Source organism: Podarcis gaigeae (assembly GCF_964106915.1).
Source record: "Podarcis gaigeae genome assembly, chromosome: Z".
Classification (NCBI taxonomy): domain Eukaryota; kingdom Metazoa; phylum Chordata; class Lepidosauria; order Squamata; family Lacertidae; genus Podarcis; species Podarcis gaigeae.
The window spans coordinates 1,732,938-1,755,199 of NC_139691.1; the positions used below are offsets into that span (position 1 = coordinate 1,732,938).

Genomic DNA, 22,262 nt, shown 5'->3' on the forward strand with positions numbered 1-22,262 from the left:
ATCTTTGTCGCAGGAGGCTCAAGTAGCCCAGCTGGCAAAAGGCACTTCTAACCACTTAAAGTGCCTTTTGCCAGCTAGAGCTGGTATGCCAACTGCAGCTATTCTTGAGCTGGGATGACCTGCTCACATTGATTCATGCATTGGTGACCTCAGGGCTTGAGGGTTGCATTGCCCTCTCTGTGGGGCCAGCCTTGGGCTTGGTCTACGGCTAGATTATTGATGGGGACAGACTATCCCCAGCACGTAACGGGGGCGCTCAAAAGCATGCACTGGTTGCCCGTTCACTGCCAGACCTGTTTCAAGGTTCTTGTGCCAGTTTACAAGACCCTTAACAGATTTGGGACGGGTTTCTCAGGAGCCACCTGGTCCTTTATATCCCTGCCCAATCACCAAGGTCTTTGGGGAAATCACTGTTCTGTTGTTCCCTGTGGCTCAGATTCTCCATATCCCCCTGGAGCCGAGCATTCTGCTACATGGAACGCCCTTTCAGTTGAGGTCAGGCAGGCCCCCTCCCTGCTGAACTTCCCAATTATTTTTTATTATTCCAGCAGGCATTTTTACTGAATTCTGATTTTATAATTTTAATTTATTTTCATTTTCACTTTATTGAGTTTTTTGTACACTGCCTAGAGACATTTGTGAATAAGTGATATATAAATTGTCAAAGATAAATAAATAAACAAACAATATTTATTCTGCAGACAAAAACCCTGGAAAGCACAAAAATGCTGTTTCTTTTACAAAAAGCCTTGTGATTGTGTTCTCATTTTGTATTTTTATGTTGTGAACCGCCCTGTGATCTTCAGATGAAGGCTGGTAGACAAGTCGTTAAAAACAGAAGAAGAAAATATATTTTGGGGACAATATTTTTGGATGGCATGGATACCTTTGCTGTGATAGAGTAAGATCACATAGAGATCACATATAGTGAGGAAAAGTTTATATGCCATCCAGGAGAAATATAAATTAATATTAGAACCAAGAATTCCATGGTGGTTATCGCCGACTGAAGCAACAACGATCCACAAGAAAAATATGGGTGATAATTGGCCAACCTATAAAGATCTAGTAATGGAATTAAATAATTTCTCTATAAATTCAAAAAATATGAAGAGCTAAAGAAAATAAGTATAACATGACTAGAACATCACCAGTTTAACGCTGTTTTCCAAAGAGATAAAAAACTGAATGGCTTTGAGAATAAAACCTCTATTTTAGAGAAAGATTTGCTGCAAAATAATAAGAAAACCCTATCCAAAATGCACAGGTTGCTTTTGAATTGGGATTTAAAGCATAAAGAGATAAAAGATGTAATGAATAAGTGGGAACAGGATGTAGGACACTCGATAGAACTAGAGATGTGGAAGAAGGTATGGAAGAAAAACCAAAAATTTACAGCATGCTACCAAATAAGCAAAAATTGGATGAAAATGCAGTATAGGTGGTATCTTACTCCTGTCAAATTATATAAAAATAATGAAAACCACAACAATAGGTGTTGGAAATGCAAATCGCAACTGGGAACCTTTTTTCATATGTGGTGGTTGTGCCCAGAAATGAAAAAATTCTGGGACACGATCTACGATGAAATGAAAAACTATTAAAAATTACATTTCATAAAAAGCCATTCCTTCTTGGGATAATAAATAGAAGAATTCCAAAAGAAAAAATAAGACCATTTTTCTATGCAATAACGGCGGCTACGGTATTAATAGCCAAAAATTGGAAGGGTAATTATGTACCAACTAAAGAAGAATGGCTACAAAAGTTAAGTGAGTACTTGGAACTTGCTAAGCTAACCGAAGCCTTAAGGAATAAGTTTTTAAAAACTATCCAGAAGGAATGGAAATGCCTAAATACGACCAGGATTTGGCTGTGTTTAGAATAAACCAGTAAGTGAGAATATGACTCTTCATACCAAGATGAGGAATATAATGAAATACAGAGAAGCTGTCTTAGCCACAGGAAATCAGCTGCTGAGTGACTGACAGAAGTCAAAACCAAAACCAAAAAATAAGCAGATGGAACCCATCCCAGAAAAGCCAGCACTTCAGCAGAGAAACCCCACTCCCTGGGGTGTCTTTCTTAGTTATTTACTTTACTGTTTATATTCTTTGAATTTGTTCCATTTTCGTTGCTTATTTATTTTTGTACATGTTTTGTTTTTGTCTGTATGTATGTAGGGTGTGTGTGTGCATGTGTGTGTGTGTTTTTCTTTTCTTTTTCTTTTCTTTCTTTGTCTTTATTTGCATAATAAATCAATAAAAAAGAAGAAGAAAAGATTGACATAGGCCAGTTTTGGCCATGGGAAGCTCTTTCTTTTAAGGTACATTCATACGAAAGCCTTCCTGTGACGTTAAAAACTTAGGCAGAAAAATCATTAAAAAACAATGAAGCATTGATAGAATTAAACCTATATAAATATATAAAATATGTTTAAAACGTACAAATGGTTAAAATAAAAACAGCATGCCACCAGCCCTTTCATTAAAAACAGTCAGTTCCCCAAAGGCTGTTGGCCCAAGAACATTTCTTCACCTGCCAGTCGAAGGACAACATCCAAGTACATTTCTGAGCGCAATTCAATGTTGCTGCTGACCTTTAAAGCCCTAAATGGCCTTGGTCCAGTATACCTGAAGAAGCGTCTCCACCCCCATCGTTCTGCCCAGACACTGAGGTCCAGTGCCGAGGGTCTTCTGGCGGTTCCCTCACTGCGAGAAGCCAAATTACAGGGAACCAGGCAGAGGGCCTTCTCAGTGGTGGCACCCGCCCTGTGGAACGGCCTCCCATCAGATGTCAAGGAAATAAATAACTTTTAGAAGACATCTGAAGGCAGCCCTGTCTAGGGAAGTTTTTAATGTATGGTGCTTTATTATGTTATCGTTTATGCTGGAAGCCTCCCAAAGTGGCTGGGGCCACCCTGTCAGATGGGCGCCATATAAATAATAAATTCCCGTATTTTTCGCTCTATAAGACGCACCAGACCATAAGATGCACCTAGTTTTTGGAGGAGGAAAACAAGAAAAAAAATATATTCTGAAACTCAGAAGCTAGAACAGCAAGAGAGATCACTGCGCAGTGAAAGCAGCAATCCCTCTTGCCGTTCTGGCTTCTGGGATAGCTGCGCAGCCTGCATTCGCTCCATAAGACGCACACACATTTCCCCTTACTTTTTAGGAGGGAAAAAGTGAGACTTATAGAGCAAAAAATATGGCAAATCATTGTTAGGGCTAGCTGCTTAAAGTGAGGTTAAGTAGGCTGGGGGCTTCCCTTGGAAATGGGACCCACATTTGTAGCCAGTTCTGCTCCCTGTTTGCTCGTGGGCCTGTCTTGTGCAAGCTGTATGCATGGCGAGACCTCCGCCCATTGAAGGCTCATTCCTGGCCTCTCTGTTTGTGAGGTACTAAGCGAAGTGAGTATGTTGCAGTGTTGATGTTGCTTTTGACAACCTGCCTGGGAGATAAGTTTCAAATTCCTCAGTTCACTGTTCTGTCTCCACTGTTGGAGGCAGCAAACCTATGGCTCCCAGTGGCTGGGAATCGCAAGTGTGGAGAGTGCTCTTGTTGCCATGTCTTGCTTGTGGACTTCCCACTGGGCATGTGGTTGGTCCCTGGGAGACCAGGAGGCTGGACCAGATGGGCCTCATCCAGAAGGCTCTTCCTATGTTCTCCCTTTCTTGTTACGCTCTTAGCTTAACTACAGGAGAGTGTGGTGCTTTCCTGGAATCTGTGCTCCTGGCAACACACTCCATTAAAACCACTGAAAGAGACACCCAAAGCACCTCATCCAGTCTGTGCTCTCTACTCAGTGCAGTTTTTCAACCTGTGAGGCACTTCCCTCAGAAGCCATTATTGTGTAGGTGCTCAATTTTTTATTTTATTTTATGGTAAAACTAAGGCTGTGGTTCTAAGCTGGTTTACACGATTGTAAGTAAACAATACTAGAATCAGGGTTATTCCATATAAAAGGGCTTAGGATTGGGGTGTGGATTTATTGCAGACAGATGTACACCCTGAAGACTGTTTGGTGCCGGACTCTGGAGCTCTCCGTTACTGTGCACCAGGCTGGATAAGTCCCTGGATGGTGAAGAGTGTTGCCCTTCCCCCCATTCTTGCACAGGCCTCGCACCCAGCCCATTTCAAAGGGGGCTCCCCGAAATAGATTCTGGCATTTAGGAATTTGAAGTGCTTCTTTCCAACTCTGACTTATACGTGGGTCCTGAAGTTTCACTTTGGGAGTTCATGCCCCAAATTTCACAAAGCCACTTGCTGCTTTTTCTCTCCCAGCCTCATGCCCACAGCAGACCAAGTGCCCCTTCCTTGACCGGTGTCTTCCTCCAGGACACAGGTGTGCTGGCTACTTATGTCCCTCAAAAAAATAAAAATTCCTTTGTTTGGTTATTCTGTCTGTCCACCCACCATCTTCTGAACTTCCAGGGTTGGACGTCTTGCTGATGAAATTGTACGCAGGGCATTTAGCAAAGGGTCTCGTTGTCATTTGCAGGCATGTTGAAATGGGATCCATGTTGAAAAGAAAGGGATTGATTTTTGTAGGTTCCGTATGAATTTGTGTAGCTTGTTAGAACTGCTGAAAATGTCTCCACTCTCCTGTCACGTAGGTTCGGCCCCCCAGACCCCAGGTGGCCAGGAGGCCCAAAAGCAACGTTGCCACTGATGGCCAGAGGACTTCCGTATCCAGCCCAGACCAGTGAGTAGCTGTGCCTCTGCATTCCTCTTGTCTGAAGTGTGGGGGGGGGGGGGGAGCGGTTGTCGTGGGAGGATATATTCCTCCTATCCTTCCATTTCTGCCACTAGTGCAATAAAGTTGAGAACATTCTGCAAACGTCAGCCTAGCGCCAAAGCCTCTGAAGTTCTAAGAAATATGCTTGATTTCTGCAAAGAGGCAAGCAGCTTAACTTTGCTGAGGGTCTTTGGGCCCAGGATGGGTGGGAGGAGGAGGTATTCTCGATTGTTCAGTGGAAAACAGTCACCTGCCTTTGAACCTGACAGGAGCCTTCCGTCAGTGGAACGTGATCGCCCTCTTGTGGAAGAGGGCCAAGGACCCACAGTCATTAAGGATGGCTGGATTTGTTCAAGGTACGAAACGTGAACAGCTGCACAAAGCAGCTTTGCTTGGGAATCTTTGTTAAAAGTGTGTTTTGCAAATCATGGAGCAAAACCCAGTGATCCCTGTGGCTTCTCTTCACTGCCATCCCCATGTACAATCAGAAGCCAAAGGAGGAGCTAATTGCGTTTTAGAAACAGTTAAGGAAATTGGTCTGCTTTCCAGCAAGGAAAAGCAGCATTTCCTAGAGATGAACCATTTAAATATAACAAAAGTTGAATGCGCTGTATTCTTTTTCTTATGCGCTCTTTGCATCTGATTACTTCTTTTTCCCTTTTGGGTTATGCGAAAGCATCAGAGAGAATTAAGATTTTTAGATAAATATAGGCACAAGGAAGACTGTTGTGTTTGACCTTCCCTTCCACCATCACTAGTCAGAAAATGGGCTCCAGAGAAGAGTCTGTTTATCCCACCCTGAGGGTAAATCCTATGGCTCTCAGATATTTAATGTCATCCGATTGCCTGTTGCTATTACAGGTGAAACTCAAAAAATTAGAATATCGTGGAAAAGTTGATTTATTTCAGTAATTCAACTTAAAAGGTGAAACTCATATATGAGATCGACTCATGACATGCCAAGCGAGATGTGCTTCTACTTCTCAGAGGTCCAATCTTGCTCAATTTGCAACCCTTGTTTTGCCGATTTCCTTGAATATTCTAATTTTCTGAGATTGTTAATTTGGGGTTTTCACCAGCTGTACGCCATGATTGTTGCAATGATAACAAATCAAGGCTTGACGTATCTCGCTTTGCATGTCACAAGTCGATCTCATATATCAGTTTCACCTTTCAAGATGGATTACGGAAATAAATGAACTTTTCCATGATATTCTAATTTTTCACGTTTCACCTGTAGAACAAATCAAGGCTTGACATATCTAGCTTAGCATGTCATGAGTCTATTTCATGTAGTAGTTTCACCTTTGAAATTAGTGAAAGAAAGGAACTTTCCCACGATATTCTAATTTTTCGAGTTTCACCTGTAAATGTATTTAGCGTCTGATTCTCAAGAGAGTCCTGAGAAATGGGTGGATAAATTATCACGGGGAGTTTGTGGCAATGTTAATGAGCTGTGCCCACACTGAAGGTGTAAATGTTTCAGCGCCAAGGTCCAAGCAGTTCCCAAAATCTCACTGTTGTAAATCACCCTGCCTACCCCTTTGCTGCCTGTAAATCTAGTGGAAGCGACATGTAAGTGTGCTTGCAAGTTCCTTGCCTCAAGTGCTACGCGGGCTTCCTGGGGGCTCTCCTCACTGCTGCTGCTTCTCCACCACCTCCGCCTGTGAAAACAGAAGGCTGCCACCAGCCACTTGGTGTTAAAACAAACAAGGCAGCCCTGAGGGAGTCGTGTGGCAAACAAAGTGCCCTCCCCACGGCCCCCTTCCTGGTGACGGAGGCCTTCTCAGGAGGGCCATCAGGAGAAAACGCTGCTCTCCCCCGCGGGGACTAGGGTGGGATCATCTCCCTTAAGGTCTATTTTCCTTATTATTATTTTTTGTAATATCTAGTCTTGCCTCTTAAAAACCACTCAGGGCAGTTCATTAAAGCAAAAACAACACACACCCAACAAACCAACAAAATTAGTACATACATAAAGTAATTCTTAAAAGCATTCAAAAGCTGCAAGTCCCAGGAGCACCAATATTAGAGGCCTAGTCCCTAATTGGGGGCAGATATTGGCCAGGTTTTAGATGTGTTTGTAAGTTGCAGCTCGTGAATCCCTATTTCTCTCCCTTTCTCCTCTCTTTCCCCAACTTTTTCTTCAAAGGGGATGTGGGAAGGACTAGCCCTGATGGAAGCTGTTTTCCCCATTCTCCTCTACTGAGTCACAAGGCATGCATTTGCATTCCTCCTGGTGACAAAGGGCAGATTCCTTCATTGAGCTCCTGAAGTCCCTTCACAGCCCTTCTCCCCAGGCAGCTCTTGAGCCCAGCGGTTCAGAACTGGCAAAGCACCACAGAGGTCAGGTCAGCACTGCTGGTCACCCCAGCTAGTTTAGCTTCCCTTTAAACACTGGAAGAGTCTTCGGTGCCCAGGAAGACCTTCCTCTTCTTGCTGGTTCTTTGGTGGACACTGGCAGAAAAGATTCCTCCAAACTAATAACCACAGGTTATTAGTAGCGTAACTGGCAGGGGCTCCGTGTGGGCCCATGGCTGCTTGAGCTCCCACAGACCTTCACATTCTCAGCTCGTATCAAATATGTGCCCCAAATTCCAGATCCAGGGCCACACTTGGTAACTTCTGCTGCTGCTTTTCCGGCAAAGGCCATTCATTCATTCATTCATGTTCAAAGCATCTTAAAACAAAGAAAACAAACAATACCAAAACCGTTTTATAATAACATAGCAAAACAATACAACAGCAAATATACTAACAAAAAACAAGGTTACAACACCCACCATCCAGTACACACACATTTCTTTCCTGAGGGGGTTCTGAGGGATCCCCGAGCGGAAAGGGGCTGGGTTGCTTCCCGGAGACGGCTTTGCCATGGGACACCACTTCATCTCCAGCAGTTTTTCCCTGCCCCCCCCCCAGGCTGCCCTTCCAGCTGCTGCTCCCATTTGTTTCTGCCCCTTTCCCAGTTTTATGTTATGCATTATGTGCTTACAATTTTGTATGAGACTCTTTTGCATAAGAAGCAAATAAGAAATTGAATTAATAATATTTCTCAGTCCCAAAGGACTTTTCAGTACAACTAGCTGTTTTGGGGATAGGAAAGAATGTTATGCTGGGGCCACAAGAAGCTCTTCTTTTGCACAAGTGGCGTGAGATTATCTTAGGAGAAAGGGTTCTCTGTCCAATGTTTCCTCGGGATGAGTTTTGCATGACTTGAACCTCCGCCTTGCCTATTTGAGGATCAGTGTTCTCCACCCCCCGGAGGGATTAGCTACTGATTTCTGAAGGTCGGAGTGCTTTCCCCCCTAGCATGTGGTTTTGTTCACTTGCTTGAGCCATCTGCTTAGGAGCCACCTCTTCTTCTCGGCACCTGTTCTCTCACTTTGGCCTGAACTGTCTGCCTGTTGGGCTCCAGCGGTGCCTCCTTCTCCTGGTGGCCAGTGAAGGGACGCCTGTCCCTGAGCAGAACTCCTGCTAGCTGGACTGACTTCCCCAGCCTGCGCTGGTCCTTCCCTGGGGCCCCCCTCCCAGCGTGTCCCATTGGTGGAGTACATGTCCTGCAGCGGGAGGGCAGAAAAGAAAGCCAGCAGCTTTCCTGGGACCCACTGGCACCCCCCCCCCTCGTGCTGTGCAGCTAAGGGCAGGGCCGCGCTTGGCGCCTCAGCCTGCTTTCTACCGCCCTCCCCCAAGACCTGGCACAGCTGTGGCTCCCGCACTGCTAGGACGCTGCCATGCCCGCCAAGGAGTGCTGGCCACGCCAAGCAGTAGCTTGCTGAACTGAGAGTGCCTACGCAGCAACTGACAAGCAAACTCCATGAGGAGCAGCCATCCCGGGGGGGGGGGGCAGTGAGCAAAGTGCACCTGTTGCCTACTGGGCAGCACCCACAGTGAGATTGGGGAGCACAATCCTTGCCTGACCCTGGGTGCGGTCAACACATGCCACCCCGCTGTGCTCCTGCACCAGCACCTGTGCTCTTAGGAATCAGAGACTGCTGTGTCCAAACAGACCTTTGCCCTGGCTTGTGTCAGACTAGGGTGAGAGCCAGCGTGGTGTAGTGGTTAAGAGCAGTAGACTCGTAATCTGGGGAACCGGGTTCGCTTCCCCTCTCCTCCACATGCAGCTGCTGGGTGACCTTGGGCCAGTCACACTTCTCTGAAGTCTCTCAGCCCCACTCACCTCACAGGGTGTTTGTTGGGGGGGAGGAAGGGAAAGGCGAATGTGAGCCGCTTTGAGACTCCTTAAAGGGAGTGATAGGCGGGATATCAAATCCAAACTCTTCTTCTTCTTCTTCTCTTTGAAACAAGAGACTTTTGAAACAGAACTGACCAAGGCCTTCCAGGACCTGCCTTTTGCCCTAAGCCTGCAAAGCTCCGCACTCCGAATGAAGCCTGTCTCCTTCCCCATCTCAACCTGGCGACAGGGTTCCTGCCATGTGATGGCCGTCCCCATGGCTCAGCCACTTCCCCCCTCAATTCCCTCCCCTTCTTTTGTTTCCTTTCCTTTATCTGTCTTAAGTACGTTTAGGTGTCAATTAAATTTGAAATATCTACATTTGTCAGCACTTGGTTTTTGGCCAACGTGATGTGCTGCTGATTTGTCCAGGCATCCTGACACATTGGTAGGGGGGAGGGAAAGCCCCCGAAATGCAGATTGTCCTCATTAAAACCGAAGCAGCAACTCTCCTAATGGTAGGCAGCGCCGTGGAGCGCGTCTTCGGCTTTATTGCGCCGTGATCCTGACATGATATTTAAAAAGGAACAGCCACGGCTGTCAGCACTGTCATATGCTGGCGCTAACCGGAGACATGTTAAACTAAACATTAGAAGGAGATCAGCAAGCCATCTGCATGGGAACTTGGTGAAAAGATTAGGGAGGCAGGAGCCCCAGCAGTCATGTAGAGAGCTGAGGGCTGGTGCTGTGACGGACAGGTCCCTTACCTCCCCCCACCCCTGCAAAGTTCCCACTGCCGCTCGCTCGCCTCAGAGCCGGCTTGCTGCGACCGCCTTTCCAGAGACAGCTCTTTGTGTGTGAAATGCGAGCGAGTGGTAGGTGGCAGTCGGCAGGAGAGAGAAGCCGAATTGGGTTAATGAGGGAAGAGGCTCACACCGGATTCAGCTGCCGCAAGCTAATGAAAAATTTACACTTGGACATTTTCAAGCACTCGTCCCTTCCCCTCTTCAACCAAAATCCCATCCTGGTGCTGAAATTTGAAGCAGGTTGCTGATGCCATCCACTTTGTCATAAGAGGCAGCCTTTCAGCAGTGCTGGCTGTTTCTTGGGTAGTCAAACTATTTTGGTGGGATGGCTTTCTGGTGATCTGTTCATGTCTTTGATAATTTTTTGGGCCATGCAAAATATATTGGCCCTCCATCTGACTCCTCCCCTGCATTCAAGCATCATGTAAGCTTCATCACAAGTGGGCTCTCATTCACCAGGAAAGGGGGGTGTATATTTTGCCCCTCCACGGTTCTTTGGGTATGGCTGAGCCAAAATATAGCCTGAAAAGCACAACCTTGTGATTTCTCTGTTTCTTAATACTGCCTTCAGAACTAGTAAAGGGAGGAATTAAGCCCAGGCATGCTTAGCTATACGTGCTGAATTAAGAGAAAGGAAAGGTGGGGAGGTTTTCCAGGGTGGTGAGTGTGGTCCAGCACCTCTCCATTCAGAAATTCAGTGCTTCTCCAGGTCTTGCAGTTTCAGCCAATTGGTTACCTGATGACTAGAAAGAAGATATCCTTCTTGAATGATGTTCTAGTCTAGTCCTAAGGGAGAATTCACCCAAGAGCTAAAAACAACATTCATAAATAATTTAAAACAACTAACGCTAGAACTCAGGGACTTCTGATGAAGCTGAATGTTGGAAGATTCAGGGCAGAGAAAAAAGTATTTCTTTATGTGGCACATAGTTAAAACTGCAGGAGGCAGTGACAGCCCCCCAATTTGGATGACTTTTAAAGATAAGACAGATTTTTATGAAGAAGGCTACCAATGGCTGCTCCATGGACAGAGGCAGCGATGCTTCTGAATGCCAGCAGCTGAAAACCACAGGAGGGGAGAGGATTGCTCTTGCGCTCAGATCCTGCTTGCTGGTTTCCCACTAAGGTGTCTTGGCGGCCACGGTGAGGATACTGGACCAGATGGGCCCTTGGCCTGATCCAGCCTCAGGGCTCTTACGTCAGCATACAGTCAGAAAAGAAGTTCACTCATCAGTGGACCTTTCTGGTGTTGTTGTGTTAGACCTCAATGTGTTGTGGTCTTGCCTTAGTCTTGTACTCTGCAAAAGCGGCACCCAAGTAGTGATTTGCAGGCAGCGCAGCTGCTTTGCATGCAGAAGGTCTCAGGCTCAGGTTCTCCAGGTCTGGCTGGGAGAGACTCCTTTCTGAAAGAGCCGTTTCCAGTCAGTGTGGGCAGAACTGAGCTACATGGCCTCCGTGTTCCATCGTCTGAATAAGCCAAGAGACAACACCTTACAGGCCTTATGCAGTTCACTTCGTTCTGATGGAAGGGATTGCGAAATGCATAATCTTTGCAAGGCAAATATTGTCTGTCCCCAATCCCTGGGCTGCAAATTTCACAATACTGCTTTTCAACAGATTTCCCTAAATTTTCCACTTCAGGTTGTGGCATGTACAACTGCAATGCATATGAATCTAAAGGAGGGGGTTAAGGGGTGATATGATAGCCATGTTCAAATATATAAAAGGATGTCACATAGAGGAGGGAGAAAGGTTGTTTTCTGCTGCTCCAGAGAAGCGGACATGGAGCAATGGATTCAAACTACAAGAAAGAAGATTCCACCTAAGCATTAGGAAGAACTTCCTGACAGTAAGAGCTGTTCGACAGTGGAATTTGCTGCCAAGGAGTGTGGTGGAGTCTCCTTCTTTGGAGGTCTTTAAGCAGAGGCTTGACAACCATATGTCAGGAGTGCTCTGATGGTGTTTCCTGCTTGGCAGGGGGTTGGACTCGATGGCCCTTGTGGTCTCTTCCAATTCTATGATTCTATGATTCTATGGTACCTCGGTTTATGAACTTAATCCGTTCCGGAAGTCCGTTCTTAAACCAAAACCGTTCTTAAACTGAGGTGCATTTTCCTTAATGAGGCCTCCTGCCGCCGGTGCCCTTCCACCGTTTGGATTCCGTTCTTAGAACGAGGTAAAGTTCACAAACTGCGACACTATTTCCTGTTTTGCGGAGTTCGTAAACTGAATTGTTCTTAAATTGGACTGTTCTTAAACCGAGGTACCACTGTAGGTGGATTAATAAAAAACAGAATTAAAAAATGTTGGTTATTCATGGCCTTTTAGTGCAAAAAGTTGCATTGGCTGATTTAGGAATTGCCGCAAAAACCTTCATGCTTAACAGATTCCGTTTCCTCTGGGAACTTCTCCTGCACAGGCTCCTTTGACATGAGCAGCAGTGCATGTTTGGCACATCCAGCCCCCTTTCCAATAAAACACCTTGTGGAGCATATTCTTAGCTGCTGCCTGCCCTGTGGAGATCCACTGAAGTGAGATTGTTTTCTGTGACTGTAGAATCCAGCTCTGGACCTCAGAAATGGCACATGCTTTACAAATCCTTGTGTATGAGAACACCCCAACCGTTATGTTTTCTCTGGAAACATCCAGACATGTGGGTTGTAAAACTTGTCTGTGTGTAGGCAGAGCACAGAGCATCCACTGACAAGGCAGATGTATTTTTTATAATAATAAATATTTTAGTGATGCGTCACAGCTGAAAAGACAACTCAACTTGTTTTTGAGGAGAAAACTTTGAGCTACCATCTCTAGAAGAACTGACATGGACGCTATTTGTGGTACCAGTTCGCACCTGTAAACCCACCTTCTTCTTTTCTGTTTTTCCTCTCGGGATCATGTAGAGCAGCATTGTCCAGCGCATTAATCGAAATTGACTGGTAGATTGTGGGATTGGTTCTCGTTGATCTCTCTCTCTCTCTGTCTCTCTGAAGGAGAAGCAAGTGGGCATGAGGCGGGAGAAGGCGTATGCAGATGGAGGGGCCGGGAAAGAGAGAGAGAAGCCCTGTGCGCTGGCTCATCAAGAGAAAGGGCTGGTTTGGGTCCAGAGAGAGAGATGGTGCTGGACATTCCAGGATCCAGCCCTTGAGGAGAGGACTGCCGTGCCCTCCCCTCCCATTGTAAACCAACGAGGGAGGAACCCTACGTGGCTGCTGCCATCCCACCCACTCTGCTCCTCTCGGAGGGATTTACCATATTTTTTGCTCTATAAAACGCACCCGACCATAGGACGCACCTAGTTTTAGAGGAGGAGAACAAGAAAAAAATATATTCTCTCCCTCTCTGCGCAGCGCCCCTTCCGCGAAGCGGCAGGAGAAACGGAGCCCCTTCCATTTCTCCTCCCGCTTTGCTGAAGGGGTGCTGTGCAGAGAGGGAAAGCTGTGCAGTGCCTCTCCAGCGAAGCGAAGCCAGGAGAGCAAGAGGGATCAGTGCGCACCGACCCCTCTTGCTCTCCTGACTTCAGCGAAAGCAACGCGAAGCCTCCGGAGCGCAGCGGGAGCTCTCCTGCTACGCTCCGGAGGCTTTGTGTTGCTTTCGCTGAAGCCATGGAGCCTGCATTCGCTCCATAAGACACACACACACATTTCCCCTTACTTTTTAGGAGGGAAAAGGTGCGTCTTATAGAGCGAAAAATACGGTGCTTCCGAGAAGACATACAAGAGAATTGGGCCGAATGCATTGATGGGAAAACAAAACAAAAGTCCTACGGGGTGTGCAGCATGTTCCCCTCCTCCCCCCCAAAAAACACCCCGCCCTTTATCTACAACCCCCTTTCCGCGCTAGTCATTTGCAGCAGCAGGCGAGACCTTGGGAGAGGTGTGAGGCTCTTTGGCTCTCTCGCTACCTGCAGCTGCAGCACTGGGGCCCTGCCTGCCTGGACAGCTAACTCAGAAGGCAAAAGAGCAGGAAGGTTGGGTGGGCGGGTGGGTGCAGCCCTGTGTGCTGGCTCCTCAAAGAGAGAAAGGGCTGGTTTACTCGAAAGGAAGGGGTGACTTGGATCCAGGAGAAAGGGCTTCTACAGGTTCTGTCCAGTTCTTAAGGTGGTGCTCGAAGGCTGTCAACTCTGCAGTTGAGTTTGCCCAGTTTCTGTTTCGAACTATGGGGGAAACCGCTGTGGTTGACATGTGCCCCTGACTCATTTGAAAAACAGCAAGAGTCCTGGGGTACTTTAAAGACAACACATTTATTATGGCATGAGTTTTTGTGAAAAACAGTCCGTGCATAATGTTCTGATTATGTAGGACCCTGTCCTCAATTATTTTCTTATGTTATTACAAGTATACAAAGCATGTGTTTTTTAAAATATATTGACTTATGATTAACTTTTCAGGTTTTATGGAAGCAACTATCATTGGTTATTATTTTTATCATAAGCTCAGAATGACAATGGGAGAGTGTGGTAGATCACTGCCAGTTTTGATACTGGATGGTAGATCTCAGCCTCCTTGAAATAGGACTTGCCTGGTGTAGAGGAATGCCACTCTGAGCCAGGTTGTACACAAACCTGCAGCCACTTCCATTATTGCAGTAGGTGTAAATGGTGCCACCACAGTGGTGGAAACAGGTTCTGCCTTTCTCCACGTTCAGCTTTCTGTATAGAGAGAGGGTACTTGAGAAGAGAATACCAGCTTATTTTTTGGACTGGAACATGTGCATGCTTTTCTCAGCCCTCTTTGGCTAACCCCACCCAGGCACCGGTTCTGGATGGATCACCTGTCTGAGTTCCTCCCAGGGGAATGTGGCTGAGATGACTTAAGTTTCTGACAGGACCTGCATGCCAGAGATTATCACGGGCTCCAGTATTTTTCCATTTTGCCATCGGGGAACTTTTCCTGCTGTGATCTTGTCAGACAAAGTCTTTCCATTTATGCAGCTGGAAGCCTGTCTTTGTGCTTTTGTAAGGTTGATTTTGACCTGGGGTACAGCATTCTAGGTGGGGGCTGAGGTGGAGTATGGGATAGTAGCCAGAATATAGTAGGGCTCCTTGAGTTTCTTTGCCCTCCACCTCTTACCTGAAGTCAGCTCCCCAGGAGTGTATAAAAAGACAATCTTTACTTAAACTTTCCTCCCTATAAGCTATGTCCTTCCTGAATGCAGCTACCCAGTTCAGAAACATAGAAACTTTTGACATTTTTGTGTGTGTTAAGTTTTTCTTTCCTTCTGCAGGTTCAATTCAGTAACTTTCTTTCTTTCTTTCTTTCTTTCTTTCTTTCTTTCTTTCTTTCTTTCTTTCTTTCTTTCTTTCCTTCCTTCCTTCCTTCCTTCCTTCCTTCCTTCCTTCCTTCCTTCCTTTTCTCTCTTTCTCTCTCGTTTCCTTCAGCTTGGTAAAGCCTACACGCCACTATACGGTCTTTCTCTCAGAGGACTCTTCCGGCGATGAGTTTCCGCAGGAAGATGACCCCGGCTCCGCCTTCTCTGACAGCTTCCTCTTCTCTGCTCCCTTTGAATGGTCTATACCTTGACTCTTTGCTGCACTAGCCAGAGCTGCTCCCCTTCCATGCTTGGGGCACCCCACTGATGTATTAGTCTTTCCCTTGCTTGGGTGTTTCTGTGGCACGTGTCATGCATGTGTGTGTGTGCATATGAGCATGTCTCCTGCACAGCTCTTGTCATGGACTTCCAGGCTTTGCTCTTCTCCCAGCACCGAATGTTTCTGCATGTTTCTGTGCTGAGTCGTGCTTCTTAATGTACCTTTGGGGTTCCAGGTAGTCATTGCCCCCTCATCACCATGTTTTCTTGGTTTAGGGTTATTAAATGTGTATAGCACTTCCCAATTAAAGAGTCTCAAAGCAATTTGCAAGTAAGGAAATATCAAATAGCGAAATTACAAAAAAACCCACAACTTTAACAATATACTATATTGGTGCTGCCCAAAACAGTTAGGAGAATGAAAGCGTTTTTGCTTGGCACCGAAACACTGTCAAGGGAAGCTTTCCATGAATGGGGAGTGGCTACAGAGAAGGTCTGTTCTCGCATTGCCACCCTGTGGACCTCCCTTAGGGATAGCATGCAGGGAAGGGCTTTAGGTGGTCCAGGAATGTTCATATGGGGAAAAGTGCTCCTTTATCTATATTAGCCCCCGGCTGCATAAGGCTTTCAGGGTAAAAACCAGCCCCTTGATTTGGACTCAAAAAATAATGGGCAGCTAGTGCAGTCTAGCCAGTACTGGTGCTATATTTTCACACCTTCCTTCTTGTTCTGCAGAACCATCTGGCGTCTTCCTTCTGTACTCACTGTCATTTCCAAACCATCTTCAAAGGCACCTCCATGTGTAACACATGGCAGTGCTATAGTCTAGAGGTTACCAGAGCACAGGCAACTGAAGCCAGGCTTTCCATGTCCAGAGAGGGTTGTGGCTGGTCTGCCAACCTCAGCTGGCAGAAGGTACTCAGGGCCATGATTTGTACCTCTGATGATAAGGTTGGATCCAAGAGTAACACCCGCCTCCAGCCTGCCCCCCCCCATCCCTGCCAAAGCTGCACACCTGCTCCTTCAATGGGAGTGCCGCCCCCTCCAGAACAGAATGCATTGCATTGGCCAGCAGTGCTGCAGCCTTACCTGGATTGTGCTTCATCCAGTCTGTTACCGAGCCCGGGTACCAATTCAGCACATCCACTGACCCATGTGCTTGAGTTGTAAACAAACAGAGTTGTGTGTCATTGGCACACTGGTGACAACACTTTCCAAAAATGACCCCACTCAGCTAGAGGGATGAGATCAAACTCTCTGGAATCTCAGATGGAATCTCCATGGGGTCAAGCAGCTTCCCCAAATCACCACCTTCTGGAGTTGAGCATCCATGTCAAAATGGAACCAGTGCAAAGCAGTGCCCCCTGCGGCCAACTCTGGGAATCTCCCCAGGACAGTACCATGGTCAGTGGTGCAGAAAGCAGCCAAGAGGTCAAGGAGAATCAACAGGGGCACACTCCATCTTCTCCCAACATAGGTTGACGTTCTGCACTTGGCTACCTTGTACGTGACACTTTTCATCTCCATACAAGTGTGTGTGTGTGTGTGTGTGTGTGTGAGAGAGAGAGAGAGAGAGAGAGAGAGAGAGAGAGAATGCCTCTTGCAGAAAATTCTGCTGGCTAAAGCTTCCGGTCCCCCCACAGGCAACTCTGTGTTGCGCCCGGCGGTAATGAGGCATCCACCGTATCTGAGCAAACTGCGTTTCCTTCTCTAATGGGGGATGGAACGAGCCACCCTTTGCTAATGAGTTTGCAGGGTACAGTTTATCAAGGCGCCAGAGAGAGACGAGGACTCCCTTGCTTTGCTGCTGTTTCCTGGTGCCTCTCCAATGTTTTCCTCAATCTGAAGCCTTGTTTAAAGGGCACGGTGAGACTGGCTGCCAGTCAAATGCCAATCACCATAAAAATGCATGTCAGTTTATGGTGTTAATTGGATGCGCATTGCGCTGCCTCTCCCTCACATGTGGAGCCGACATGCAAATCGCAGGGTGTTCAAGGCCCATTTGCCAAGGTATGCAGGACCAATGCTGGTTGGTGCTCAATGAGCCCACAATAGATTCTCTCTCGCCCATAATGGACCATGGTATCTCTTGATAAGGTGACACTGGTTTAATCATTGATGCTTACCTCAGCAAAGGCACCAGGAACACCTTGCACGGAGTCAACCAGAGCGAAGGGAGCTGAGCTGTGTCTCTGGAACAGCAGAGCAGGGACCCTGCCTGGGAGGGATGTGTGATGTGCAGTTTCATGTGCAAGTGTGCTGGGACTGCGTTCCCCATCTCACAGGCTTTGTATCTGGTTCCAAAGACCCCCTCAGGATAATGGGGTCTGATGTTCCCTGAGTTTCCCCCATCGGGGGCCAGTACAGATTCACTTCCTCCCTCAATGCATTCAAAGTGCCAACCACATGGATGCCAGCCCTCCTCTTCCCCCACCAAACTGCCCTGGCTCCTTGACCTTTTCCCGTCTCCACTGGTTTGATTGTGATAAGTGCATGTCTTAGTCTGTAAAGGAGTTTGTCAGCTACAGTTACTACCTTATTGCTCTTACGAGGCACGTAAAACATCAAAATCTGCTCCCATTTTAAAAGCCTGGATGTGTTACACTGAAGTTAATGTGGCATCAGCGTTCAACCACTGCTGACTGGCATAAATCTTAATCTTTGCTCTCTCTTTTTTTCCAAACGCAGTTTTGGAACTTGTGAGAGGGTCCAGGCTAGCCTTGCTTTCAGGTCTCCTTGTATTCGAAAGCAAGAGCCTCATCTCCGACCCGGGAGATGTTTTAGACGTGTGGACCTACCAAAGTGACTTGAATTCCTGCTGGCTTTTTCTTACTATGAAGTGGGTTGGTGAATTCTTTAGCCGTGGTACACTAAGCTGATGAAATCTTCCTGCCCTCCAGGCCTCAGCCTTACCGTGCCCTGAAGGAGTCCAAGAGCGCAGAGAGCGAAGAGAGTGTCAACCCTGAGAGGCCTCCAGATTCTGGAAGTGCTGCCCCACCCACACCAGACAGCCCTGTGGAAATCAGCCTTCTGGGAGGCATATTCTCGGGGCTGGAGATAGAGCCTCCATCGCAGCTGCTCAGCCAAGCCAAGAGCTTGGAAGACTTGAGGATCCCCAAGGATGAAGGGGACCAGCAGAGGACCTTTGACTACCAGGTATGTTGCTTGCTTCTGGGGGAACAGAAAAGCACAATGTGTGGGGCTGTGGAGAAAGGGGGGAAGGGGCATGGACGCAGAGATTGGATCAGGGCCTGGGGAAGGGGGCCTTACCACATAAGTCAGGTGGCCTGGAGGAAGAGGAGTGGGGGAGGAAAGGTGGGGTGGCTCACGTGGGAGGAGAAAGTGATGCTTCCAGGAAGGCTTTGCCTCAGTGGATTGGAGGAGGGGGAGGATGAGAGAGATCCCGGTAGAGGGAGCATCGCAGCAGGAGGTTCTGTGGGAGAGGGGGGAAGTGGTGGAGAGCTCTTCCGATTCTATGATTCTGTGACCTGCTGTGTGCTTCCTGGCAGCGGATGGATCCTGGCTTTTCTGAAAAGAGCTGGATTTCTCCAGGGATGAAGTTTTCTCACCCCTACAAGCAGCTGTGGGGCCTGGGCCAGGATGACATGGCCATTCCCACAAAGTATTCCCAAAGCTCCCCGGAGAGGCCCTTGGCTCCTCTTGAGAACATGTCTTCCGCCCCATGGAGGCCGCGGAGCAGAGACTCCATCCTGGATCTCCCCGAGAAGGACGTTGGGACCTCGGCTGGCACTCAAGGCAACATCACAATCCCACGGCCGCAGGGCAGGAAGACACCAGAGCTGGGCATCGTTCCGCTGCCACCTGCACCCAGACTTGCCAAGCAACAGGCACTGCTTGAAACCGCAACCTGCCTTGCAGGACCCAGTGACCTGGCTTCAGAGCTCATGCTGGACACTTTTGCACCCAGAAACATCTCTCTGGACCCTGAATTCAGGCAGCCTGCTGGTTTTGCCACTCACCAGCACCAGCTCTTGCCCAGCAGTGGCCATGGAACACAGATGCTTCAGCCGGTCAAGGTCTGTGTGGAGGACACGAGCAGCAACAATGACTCTCTCCTTGCCTTCCTAGATCCATTGAAAGCAGGGAGTTGTCAAGAGATGAGCTTCCAGCCCAGCGCCAGAAGCCTGCTAGGGTCATCATCTCCCAATCTCACAACTGGTTTCCCTACAACAGCAGGTGACCTCATGCCACCCGTGCCGGCAACACTTGGGCAGCCACTGGGATACCCTCCCTCTGCGGCACCATTTGGGCAGGCATCTCTCAACCCGTTTGTGCAGGCCACGCCAGCACCTGTCCCGTTGTCCCTGGTCAGGCCCCCTGGCAGCCCTTTTGCTCCTTCCCTAGGCCATGCTTACAGCTCCAGCATTATCACATCACACTCCACCTTCTATCAGCCCCAGAGGCCTCCTCCAAACCCTCTGACGCTGTCCATGCCTAACCTGTTTGCCCAGTCTCCAGCAGCCCCAATGCAAAGCCAGCTCCCTTCCCAAAGCAATACCCTGCAGCCAGCAAAGCTTTGTGGCTCTTCCAAAATTCGAACATTGCCCCTGACCCATTCTGCCTCGAAACTAGAGACCAAGACGAGGCTGGCTGCAAGGCCCAGTGACCTTCCGCTCGTTCCCCCCAAGGCCAAAGCTGTAGAGTCAGTGTTACTCCCTAGCCAACCTCAGGCTACTAAAGACCCCTTTGAAGACTTGCTAAATAAGACAAAGCAAGAAGTTTCCGTCACCCCAGGTAAAGTGGAACAGATGAGAAGGCAGTGGGAAACATTTGAGTGAGTGAATCTTCCGGTGGGAGGGGGCCTTCATTCCCGTTAAGTTGTGTGTTGAGCCAGTATAAAAGCACCAAACTCCACTGGAGCAAAAGGGTTAGTCAGCCAGGAGCTACTACCTACGCTCCAACTCCTGTTGGTAGGATGTCCTGGCTAAACACTGTTAGGATCCCCCTGAAACCTTCACTGGCTCCCTTCCCATGGATTACCGTCATCCTTTAAGCCTTCAGAGTAGCTGAAGAAAACACTGGGGTGGGGTAGATAAGTCATATTCCCAAGCTTCCAAATTTCGTCAAAGTATCTTCTGAACTGGAGAGTGTTCAGTTGTCAAGAGGTATTTTCTTGCAGCCACGGCCCTCTCTCTTCCTGCACCCACTAGGGTCCACTTCCTCACCAATGTGATCAGTATTGAATTTGGGAGTCTTTCCTGTGTTTTCACAGGCCGCAAATCATGTTTTGCTTCCAGGTCTAAATGCAGGTATAAAGACGGGATGAATTTGCCACTGGACTTTTGAACCCCCGGGACTCTTTGTTAATAGCTTCTTCCTCATTCCAGTGCACTTTTGATTTAGTGGACATGTGGCTCTTTGAACTCCCTGCACTGTTCCCCCACCCCCCACCCCACAACCTCTGCACACATCAGGGAACCCATTCGCAAAGGGGTCCCTGCTCCCCTCCGAGTTTCTCTGTCGATGTTGGAGAGCACCACACTGCTGGGTTGCTAGGAGGGCAAGCACCTTTTCAGGCTCATCAGAGAATTGGAATCACCAGCAGTGGACCTGTTTAGAGCAAGACACACGATGCCCCTATCATGGTTCCCCAAAATCTTATATAACTGTGTGTGAATATTATATAATATTATATAATATTATATAGATCTATAGATATATATATATATGTTACTAGGTGGCAGTACTTCGAGTAGATGTAATCGTACCTTATCTTATTACCAAAAAGGGAGACGACCAAGGTGTAAAGAGTTCTTGTTTGTGGTGAGCAGCAGCAAAGCACCCCAAAGTTAAAACTGTAGAGCACAGGGGGACAAGTGTGGGCTTTTCATAGCATGTTTTAAATCTGAGTGTAAACTGCTCTTCAGTAAAAGCGGCTTTTTCCAACCTGGTTCTTCCCAGGTGTTTTGGGCTGCAAATTGTTTCAACCCCGACCAGCACAGTTGTGTGATGCTGCCCAAAAGCCACCTGGGGGGTGCCAGGAAGGGCAAGGCTGCTTAGGAGCATAAAGAAGGCAGCCTGATTCCTCCTCCCTCGCCATCCCTTGCTAGGGAGCCACGTTGCTGCGTCCAGCTTCCTTTTTGAGCAAAGAACACACAGCCAACGCCAGTTTGATCACCACCAGAACGTTGCAAACCAACTACAAAGCCTACTGCTGCGTTTGCCCTGGGCCTTTTCCAGCCCTGGAAATATCAGCAGTTAATAGAGCAGTCTGTTTCATTTGGCCACTTAAGTTTTTGAGTTTTAAAAAACTTGGCTGAATTAGATTACCACCACCCCATAAAAAACCACACCTTTGGGACCGCGATTAATTTGCCACTGAATCTCTATACACCTGAAGTCACCTGCACACACAGGGGAAGGCCAGTCTCTGCCCCTTTCCTCTCCAGTGTATGCTGCTGCTGCTGTCGCCACCTTTGTTTCTGTGACCTCCTTGCAGTTTCCTTCCTGCTGCTGAAGTGTTATTGAGGTTTCTTTCTCCATGCTTGAGCCTGTACAGTGCAAGAACGTATTTTGATTCCTTCAGATGCTGACTGTCAGGGGATACCTCTTGGCACTGTGTTCATGTCATCACACTTCTGTCAAGTACTTTTGCTTCTACTAGGCATTCTGTCTGGTTTGTATTATTTCTTTTTTGCTGGTGTGGGCGGGTGGGGAAAGATGTTTTGATATTGCCTAGTTCTGAATAGTAAAATATTTAAAGCGCACTAAGCAGGAGAGTGCTGGTCTGCTTCATACAGGCTTGGGGTGTGTACTGGGGGAAGTCAGGGGACAGTGCTATCCTCCAGTTCCAGCTTGCAGGTGCCCCGAGCTATTGCTGAGTGACCACTGTTAGGATGCTGGCCTTTTGATCTAGCTCAACAAAGTAGCATGTGGTATTTTTAAGGCAGCATCTGGTTCATGGCTTCATGCAAGGTCTGATCAGCCAAGAGTATCAGTAGCTTGCAGGGATTAGGGCCGCCAGCTGCTCACCACATGTGAATCCTCTCAACCCT

The 22,262-nt window shown here is 47.7% G+C and overlaps 1 protein-coding gene across 4 annotated transcripts in view; it reads left to right on the forward strand.

The window, feature by feature from the left end:
* The window catches only part of DENND1A (DENN domain containing 1A), a 266,540-nt gene extending 244,566 nt beyond the window's left edge, over positions 1-21,974 (forward strand). For 2 of the 4 annotated variants that reach the window (XM_083721669.1, XM_083721670.1), the window contains 4 exons: positions 4,619-4,707; positions 15,098-15,226; positions 18,147-18,402; positions 18,756-21,974. In XM_083721669.1, coding sequence (XP_083577795.1) covers positions 4,619-4,707; positions 15,098-15,226; positions 18,147-18,402; positions 18,756-20,045 — 1,764 coding nt within the window. In that variant the 3' untranslated portion in view covers positions 20,046-21,974. The remainder of the gene's footprint in view (positions 1-4,618; positions 4,708-15,097; positions 15,227-18,146; positions 18,403-18,755) is intronic. The other 2 variants (XM_083721671.1, XM_083721672.1) reach the window with 1 other exon arrangement.
* Positions 21,975-22,262: the final 288 nt, after the last annotated feature.